This window comes from Apteryx mantelli, chromosome 18 (assembly GCF_036417845.1).
Source record: "Apteryx mantelli isolate bAptMan1 chromosome 18, bAptMan1.hap1, whole genome shotgun sequence".
NCBI lineage: Eukaryota > Metazoa > Chordata > Aves > Apterygiformes > Apterygidae > Apteryx > Apteryx mantelli.
In genome coordinates this window covers 15,655,819-15,665,161 of record NC_089995.1, presented here as the reverse complement: position 1 = coordinate 15,665,161, position 9,343 = coordinate 15,655,819, and the positions used below count along the sequence as shown (strand labels likewise).

At 43.6% G+C, this 9,343-nt stretch overlaps 1 protein-coding gene across 1 annotated transcript; it reads left to right on the top strand.

Annotated features, from left to right (window-relative positions):
• Positions 1–410: 410 nt before the first annotated feature.
• On the top strand, positions 411–7,471 carry PSMA7 (proteasome 20S subunit alpha 7). The gene is made up of 7 exons (XM_067307689.1): positions 411–643; positions 2,703–2,829; positions 4,220–4,344; positions 5,689–5,811; positions 6,189–6,308; positions 6,891–6,953; positions 7,242–7,471. The coding sequence occupies exons 1-7, from the start codon at positions 548–550 to the stop codon at positions 7,332–7,334; spliced, it is 747 nt and encodes a 248-aa protein (XP_067163790.1). The 5' UTR covers positions 411–547; the 3' UTR covers positions 7,335–7,471.
• Positions 7,472–9,343: the final 1,872 nt, after the last annotated feature.

Sequence of the window (9,343 nt, the reverse complement as noted above, 5' to 3'; positions counted from 1 at the left end):
AGAGGGGAGGGGAGGGGAGGGGCCGCGCGGCCCCGCCGCCGCCGCTTCCCCCCCCCCCCCCCCGCCGCACATGGTGCGTCCCTGCTGCCGGGTTTCCTGTCGCAGGCCCGCAGCATCTCCTCGCCAGGTGCGCCAAGTGCGTAGGCAGGCGGCCACCTACGCCAAGTGCGTGAGCGCGGGGATGTGGGTTTGGGGGGAGTGGGGGGGCGGTTTAGGCACCTTGCGGAGCCCGCCGCCTACGTCGGGTGCGTAACGCGGAGCGGCGGCGGCGGTTGCCTGCGCCGGGCTGTGGGGTGCAGCGTACGGACTTGGCGCAAGGGGCGCCGTCGGCGCGGCGCGGCGCGGCGCGGCGGGCGGCGGGCGCGCGGCTCCGGAAGCGGCGCGCGCCGAGGGGCGGGGGGATGAGTGTGCTGTTTTGAGGGAGGCTGCTGGTTCCGGCCGCGGCGCGGAGGCCCCGGGGGAGCTGCGCGGCGCGGAGGGGGGGGGACACGCGGGAGGACGGCGGCATCTCACCCCGCGCACACGCGCAGGGCAGCGGGCGGCAGGCATGAGCTACGACCGGGCCATCACGGTCTTCTCGCCGGACGGGCACCTCTTCCAGGTGGAGTACGCCCAGGAGGCGGTGAAGAAGGGCTCCACCGCGGTGAGTGAGCGCTGCGCCGCGCCGCGCCGGCGGTCGTTGGGGGGGGGGGGGGGCGCGAGCGGCCGTGGCGGCGGGGGGGGGAGCGGCCGTTGCGGGGGGGGGGGGGCGGCGCGAGCGGCCGTTGGGGGCGTCGCGCGCGGCCTGGCTCGCTGAGGCGCGGGCCCCTGCGCGGCGCCTGGCGCCGGCCGAGGGCGCTCGGCCCCGTCTCGAGCGGGAGGAGAGCGGCGCCTCGGGGCCGGCCTGCCCCCGCCGGCGCTCGGCCCGCTGCCGCTTCCGCGCCGCCTGGCCTCGCCCCGCCGCGGGGCGCCGCGCCTCCATCTTCTGCCCGGTGAGGTGGGGGCGCCCGCTCGGCGAGCGCGCGTTTCGCGGCGGCGGGGGCTCCCCGGCGCGGCTTTCGTCGCCGCTGAAACGTGCCGCTGTCAGCGGGGTTCTGGCGGCCTGGAGACGCCGGCGAGACCGGGCTTGTGGGGGAAGGTTGGCCTTTATTGCCTGCCGAAAACTCGATTTGTTTTCTCGGAGCGTATTACTCAAACTCTGCTTGGGGTCTGAAGCCGTAACACCGATTTCAAAGCTAAATAATGGTTTTGAAGCTACCTTAAAAATTACTTTTCCTTTAGAAGGGATACGGTGTTGTGTGTAAAACCTGTGTTCTATTTCAAGTGATTATTATGGTGGGTTTTGGGGGTTTTTTGGAGGGGGGCAGGGGCTGTTGGATGTATTACAGTTCTTTATTTATTGAGCCATTGAATCTGAGGCCCGGCGCTGGTGGCAGTTACAGGTTGGGGGGGGGGGGAGTGTAAGGGGGAGTCCTGGCAGCTACTGCATTGACTGCTTGGCCGCATGCGAACTGGGGAAGGTTGAGTGAGCGGAGCAGCTCCCTCTCTGTCATGAGGGAACAAAACTGTTGCTTGACCTACTGAAAAATAATGATCCTCTAATTCATTACCCTACCTATCGTTAAAATGGTAATACTTCATACTAGGGCAAAATACAGATTCCCAGTGGATTGGGAAACATGTCAGCAAAGGTATGTAGGCTTTGGTCTTCCAGTTGTCCAGACTTATGCCCAGTGAAAACTCTTACCATTGGGAGGTGGGAAACTATGCTAATTCCCTAATAACAAAATAGCTGGAAGAACTTACTGTGTTTGGGATAAGAACAACTATAACAAGACTTAGTCCCAAATAGATGTGCCCCCCCACCCCCAAATTGGAAGCACTGTAAAAGCGGAGCTAACATTTAATATAACCTTATCTGTACTTTATCTCTTGTTGAGTAGTTGATTGAGTTTAATGTTTTTAGAAAGACCTGTAACATATTAAGAGCTGGGCCACTGTATAAGAACAAATTATGCATGTCCCTCTATGAAAAGGAGCAGAATTAAAAGTATGAAAGGCCCATTTTCTTTTTCCCAAGTGTTGGCAGAGGTATATTCAAGAGTATGAATTAGTACAAGGAAGCAAGCCATTGACAGGCTGCTGCTTGCAGATTTTACTTGGTCTCATCTGAAGTATCTGGGGTTCTGACTTGAACAACACCAGTGAACCAGTCACCGTGGCAGTCTTATCTTGATCCGGCTTCTGGACCTAAGGCAATGGCTTCATAATCAATTTAAGCTGATTTAGGGTCTTGCTGCTACTAAAATGGATAGTTCCAGCCACTTGGCCTGGTTACCTTTTTAGGGGTTAATTTTCAGCTGGGTCACCTACCTTATCCACTTTTCTGTGTAGCTGCAGAAATTCTAATTCTGGTATTGGGGAGAGTTGGGGAAAACACAGTTGGGAGGAGTGGGAATATACCTTTTAGGAGCAGCATAGATTTAAATGGGTGTAAGCTGATTATGAAACCACACTCTGCAATCTAATGCAATTTCTCTTCTTACATTAGTCCTTTTTCCAGGTTGATGCAGTAGGAAACAAAATACCAGCTTCAGGTTGAAATAATTTTTTTTTTCTTCTACTCATTTCAGTAAAGTCTGTAACTACTGGGTTTTGGAGGCCAGTCTTAACTGTTTCTTCTCTCTCTCTCTCTCTCTCTCTCTCTCTCTCATGCATTGAAGGTTGGAGTAAGAGGGAAGGATATTGTTGTTCTTGGTGTGGAAAAGAAGTCTGTGGCAAAACTTCAGGATGAAAGAACTGTACGAAAGATCTGTGCTCTTGATGACAATGTCTGCATGGCTTTTGCAGGTATATGATCTCTACAGGGTTTTGAATTAGGTATAGCAGTTATTGGAGCATCTTTGGGTAGGTTTATGAGTTCTGAAAACAAAAATGCTTTGTGTAACTGGCTGAGGACTGTGGGGAAAGAGTATGTACAATTGCTTGTTCTTTTTGAATAAGAGCAGCTCAGTATATGTATAAATATATATAGAGAGATGGTGATCTAATGAAAGGAAATATTTGTTGGAGCTAACGGGGTCCTCTGGGTTAAACATGAGGATGAAAACTAAGAACTGATGTGTCGTTGGCACAGATGCAGATTTTTGGCTCAGAGGAGCGGAGAGGCATATTAATACATTTCACAAGAGTGATAAGAGGCATGAGTCAGTTACAGGTACCTTTTCCTGCATGCATCAAGCCAAAAAAGCTGTTTTGCAAACAGTCTTGCATAAACAAAGAAAAATCCCTTACATTCTAATTCAGAAGACTCGCTCTGAATGAACAGTCCTGTCTCCAGTGGTTTGAAGCGTAAACATTTTACTTTCACGTTCTTCTTGTTCCAAATGCCTTAACTAATTTCCGTTGTTCAAAACTTACACAAGGGGCATGGAAGTTAAAAGGAGAGAAAATGGATTTCAGAAAAATTCTCCTCTCTTGAAGTAATTTAGAATCTTCGTGTCAGTAATGTTTTAAGGAGAGATCTAATTTAACAGGCAATGATACTGTTCTTTAGAGTTAGTACGCCAGAATGATGAGCTCAACTAACTTTGGTTGCCTTGCTTCCTTAGCTAAGGATTGTGGTACTTGCAGGTGGGCTCACAGGCTTGAGGAAAAGTCCTCTTGAGGAAACAAGGCTATTGGCTGAAAGTGGAGTCATTAGCCAAAAAATAAAATGGGAAACTAGTTGTTTCGTTTTTTTAATGAGCCTTTTCCTTAAATCAAATTTCAATCCTTCATACTCACTTATGGCAATTAGCATCATGCTGCTATATCCCCATCAAGTAGACAAGATTTACTGGGAAGATAAGCAGGCTCATAATTAGGAGGATTGTATAAAAAATTATAATTGAAATGTTTGAGAACTGAAATTGCTTTGCTAAACTGCTGTTTGATGGAATGCTTTCAGTCTGTTGGTAGTGTTCTGATAACACTATGCAACTTTGGACTAAGTAATCTGACTCACAGACATGAAAGTTGTAAGCTAAAACTTTCTACTTAATTTTGATACACAAACTCCTTATTATTGCTTTAAAAGTGCTATTCTTGCTCAGCAAACTTGAGAAAGTGCATTCTCATTTGCTATGGGTTTTTTGTCGACACTGACCTTGTGAGCCTTTTGGGGCAGACTAGATGTCTTATTTGTGCATACAGTATGAAGTATGACTCTGAACATACAGCGAATACACTGTCATTTCAGGGCTTACAGCTGATGCCAGAATAGTTATAAATAGAGCTCGCGTAGAGTGTCAAAGCCATAGACTTACAGTGGAGGATCCTGTCACTGTGGAATACATCACACGTTACATCGCTAGTCTGAAACAGGTATGTTGAACTGTACAGAGATGTTTAAAATATGTTCAGTGAGCAGCACTTCAGACCAAGCAGATAAAACCTTTTCTTGTGGCCACATTCTGCTTGGCTAGTAAAAATCAGGGTAACAAAACAGACTACAGTTATTTGTTGGAAATAGAGCTGTAGTAATAGAGAGGAAGGAGAGCTGATTGCAAGTTTTTTCCTAAAGATGAACAAATTAATACTTTGTAAAGACTGCATTAACTACACTTGTGTATATTATGAGGAACACTCAGCAAAGTGTTGTGCTAAAGCTAATCTACAGCTTTAATTCACGTGCACAATGATAGTGCTGTGTTATTGTCAAAACGTCTTCATGGCTCCTATTACAGTTTCCTTCTACTAAGACATTGCAGGGAGGGGCAAGAGGGGAGAAAATCAGTGCTGTACTTAATATATTTCACATTTGATATTCATGAATTTAAAATGAACTACAATGTCAAAATATGCCCAACTGCATTCTGTGGTAAAATGATTCATTTGCCAATGCACTAAACTCTAATTTTCAGTAACTAGTGGGGATTAGCAGAAGTCTTATTTTACTTATCCACAGACGTGTTAGTATAGCAATGATGATAATAGCGTAATTCTTGTAATAATCATTGGTCTACCAGAGCAGAATACTGCTTTCCAAAGCTTCACTTTATTTCCTTACAGTAATCTCACGTTTAGGTAGTCTTTCATTCTGGCCCATTCACAAATTCTCTACAACTGTTACAAACTGTAACAGTTTTACTGTCTTACTGTATTCCTACTGAAATAGTGCTGCTGGTATCAGGACTCCTTGCCTCATGACCACTTCTTGTGTGCAATGTGGCAACTATTTAGCTAAACTGATGTCAGGAGAAGGACTATAATCTTGTTTTTCCTGCAACCTATTTGTCACTGCAGATGATGCTATGCTTTCTAATAGGAAAGTTGCAAACTACTGTTGAAAACTGTTCAAATGTCATCATCCTCTTTTTTAGCTTCTTAAGCGTGCTTGTCAGAACACAGTGTTATAGCTGGGCTTTTAGTCTTTAGTCTGTCTGCTTCTTGGCGGTAGCCTGCAGACAAGAAAGATTCTTTTCTGATAACTGTAATCATGCAGAAAACTTCAATGGATGTTAAGAAAAGGAGTTGAAAAATAACTGCATCTTACTTGATTACTTGTGGTCTTTTGTAAGGCAAGGAATTCTAACTTCAATAGGTTGATAAGACAATTAAAAACACTTCTAATCCCTTTTCTGGTTGTAACTTCCACAGATTCTGCTTTCTACTCTAGAAAAGCTTTTAGAACTGCTTCTGAAATAAATGTGTCCTCTTTCTCATCAGAGATATACTCAAAGCAATGGCCGCAGACCTTTTGGTATCTCTGCTCTTATTGTGGGATTTGACTTTGATGGAACCCCCCGGCTGTATCAGACTGATCCATCTGGTACATACCATGCTTGGAAGGTGAGTTGGTTCTGTCTCTGTCTGATACTTAATGAAATATTCAAGAGTTAATGTCTCTGTTAGAGACTGTAGAAGGGAGATCTAACTGGGCAGATGGTGCTACCTCACAACTGCAAGAATCCTTGATGATAAAATTTACTTGGAATAGCAGTCTGCAATTTAGCTTTAGTTAGGAAATCTTACCCTGTCTTCCAAAAAACACATATGCCTGACTCCTCTACCCTCTTTTTCCCATGTGACATGGGAAGTAACATGTTCAGTCTACTGAACAATACATGGTGATCATAAAATGGCTTAAGATTGTATAAGTGTACAACTTATGTAAATGACATCTTTTTTTAAACTTCCATGCTTAACCTTTTCTTCAATGTTTCCAGGCTAATGCCATTGGCAGAGGAGCCAAATCCGTGCGTGAATTCCTGGAGAAAAACTATACCGATGAAGCCATTGAGACAGACGACCTAACTATTAAACTTGTCATCAAGGCTCTTCTTGAGGTGAGTCTGCTTCAAAAGCCTTGCATGACTTTTCACCATATGTCTGGATTAACATCTTAAATACGAGTACATACAAGTATATATGCCACAGGGAAGTACTATAAAATAATCTACTAAAACTATATGTGTTGTAGGCTGAGGGCACTGTGTATTTGAATATGGGATTAAATTCAAGTTTCTGTAATTCAAGCTTTATGTAATTCACATGGAAGAATTTACTAGCAGTTCTTTGGGAAGGAAAACAGACTTCAGTTCTGGCAATTAAAACAAAATTGTATCAAAGATGCACTAAACCATGTGCACTACGTTTTGCTTCTGTATTGAAATTTAAGATATGGAAAGTTTAGATCTAAAGTCAGACTGTAGAAATGTGGTGTTCTTCAGCAATAACTGAGAGCACTGACACCAGAAGAAAGACCCTTGCTTTTTTTTGCTTTAAGGGTTGTACTACTAATGGGGAGGAGAGATGGAGCTAACAAGGGAAATACTTCCCAGCCATCTCCCTTGGCCATGAGGATTTGAGAGTTTGCTAGAACTGACTAATGGATAGACTGCTAATATCTACATCTAACTTTTATTAAGGTTGTACAGTCTGGTGGGAAAAACATTGAGCTGGCAGTTATGAGACGAGATCAGCCACTGAAGGTAAGGCGGTTGTTTTGTTTTTCTCCTTTTTGAAGCCTGTTTCTCTGATACTGTTGCTGTAGGTTTACAATAACTTCCAGCCCTTAATCACCCGTTCTGCTTTGGCAAATACTTCTATTTGATATTAGTGACCAAGGAATGCTTAATGTTGCTGTGTCTGCGCAATGTAGCTGTGTCTATATAAATGATATTGTAACTTTCTTTCCATGTCAGAGTTAACTATCACTTAAATAAAAGCCTCTTAAGTTGTATTAGCATCTTGAGGGTCACTTGTGTTTCTCTTTTAAGATTTTAAGCCCTGAAGAAATTGAGAAGTATGTTGCTGAAATTGAAAAAGAAAAGGAAGAAAATGAAAAGAAAAAACAGAAGAAAACATCATGATGACTGAAATTCAACTGCTTAGCTGCTTTTTAATTCAAGTGATGGGTTATTCTGTATAGACAACATGTAGGCATTCCATTTATTCATACTGTGCCCCTCTTGAGACATACAATAAACCTACTGTTTTTTTTTTTTAACTCTTATTTTAAAGAAATCTATTTGTTCCTTGGATTTTAATTACCTAGGACTACTTGGTTGGCTACAAAACAGCAAGAAAGACCCATTAAAGAACAAAGATCTATTTACATTTTTTTTCTCTGACATTTCACTTTGTTTAATGATTCTCTTTCACTCTTCTTAGCTGGCTCTCATAACAATGTTGTCACATGGCCTCAACAGAATGTAACTAATATGGAGATGTGAGGGTCTTTTTTCCTAAATTGTACTTCTGAATTTAAAGGGCTAGGGTCTGGACATAAGTCTTAACCACCCTCTGTCACAAACTGTACTGGGTTTTCCTCTAAAGAAGAGTATAGAGAATTTGGGGTGTAATGCTTTGGGAAGCCAGCAAGAGGATTGATTGTTTTGGAGGCATGTCATAACAGAAGAGGTGTGTGACTTGCTACTTACCTAGATTTTGCATGATTCATCCGGGTCAGAATAAAATGTTGCTATTGTGATTGCCCACTAGGGGATTTGTAGACCAACAACTTCCTAATGCTAAAAGTAACTGCAAAGAATGTTACATACCACAAGAGTTAAACCATAAAGCTCTAGTCCAGTTTCTCCTTTTGTACTTAATTTCATGCTAGTTCTTCCATATGTCTCACCAGCAGGAGTGGTGTTCAGTTCCTGGTCAAACCTCTGCTTACTGTTCACATTCAGCATATTCCCACAGCTAGTTCCCTCTTCCCTTCTGTAGGGTAGATCCCTTACATTCTATAAATAATGTAAAAGCCTACCTCTGTACTACTGTTTTGTACCAAAAGTCATATCATGTTATAGAATCATCCTCTGGTCTTTGGAAACATGCAGTTATTAATCAGATCAGATATGCACTCATTAACTTGTAATATAATAAACTTCAAAATAGACACATTTGGAAATGGCAGGTGATAACTGATTATTCATCTATGCTTTAAAAAAAGCACAAAAGAGACTGACTGTGACTATCCCAATTTGATACTCTGTTCCAGATAAGTATTTGCATGGTGGTACATTTGTTGATATCCTCAGTTTTGGCAGTCTTCCAACACTACCTATTTAAGAATAGGTTTGTTAAGCTAGTGAGAGCTAGGTGAAAAGCTGTTTCCAGTTGATTCATCTGCTTTCAACAGCTTTGCTCAATAATAAACTTGATAAAGACAATTCTCAAACTTAGCTCTGTTGCTAACAGCCCCTACTCCACTGCACTATTTTTAACCCCTTTCCAACACAGAGGGCAAAAAGAGGAATGGGTGGCACCTGGAAGTCTTGCTGTTAGCAGAGGTAGGGCTTGTCCCTGCAGGCACCAGGGAAAACAGCCCTGCTGGTTTGGCTATGGCCATGTTACTTGTATTTGGGATAGAGGCTGATCTAAAATAGAAGGCTTGCCTGGATGATAGTGGGCCTGCAAGCTTTTATGCTCCATAGGCATTAACATAACTGATTCTAGCTGGGTTTTTTTCCTCCTGCCTTTTTTTTTTTTTTTTTTGCACACTGTGATCTTGTTTACCTTTCCTTAGAGTCATGTTTACAGAGTAAAACCCATACTCCTAAGGAAAGCAGTTTGCTCCCAGTGCTGAGGTAAAGCTTCCAAGGAAGGGGGAAGTTGGGTCATCTTGTGACTTGTGCTTTGCTGCTTATGTTGCCTTTTCAATTTCAAAGACACCTCTCACCCTCAAGGGCTTTTATCTATAAGGCTTGCTACCTGCCCGCAGAGGTTGCTTTTCCTTAGAGCTGTTTTAATCTCAAAGTGGCAATGCTAGGTGCCACTTTTTTAATATATAACTTTTCCTATATACATCACCACCAAGTAGATTGAACAGGAAATAAGACAGCCTTTGCAAGCGGTTCTTCAATCTGGTTTT

Excerpts from the sequence above, each read along its gene's own strand:
- PSMA7 (XM_067307689.1), top strand. The coding sequence starts at position 548 with ATGAGCTACGACCGGGCCATCACGGTCTTCTCGCCGGACGGGCACCTC. Across the intron at positions 644-2,702 it reads TGAAGAAGGGCTCCACCGCG|GTTGGAGTAAGAGGGAAGGA; the intron begins GTGAGTGAGCGC and ends CATGCATTGAAG. Across the intron at positions 6,309-6,890 it reads TCATCAAGGCTCTTCTTGAG|GTTGTACAGTCTGGTGGGAA; the intron begins GTGAGTCTGCTT and ends ACTTTTATTAAG.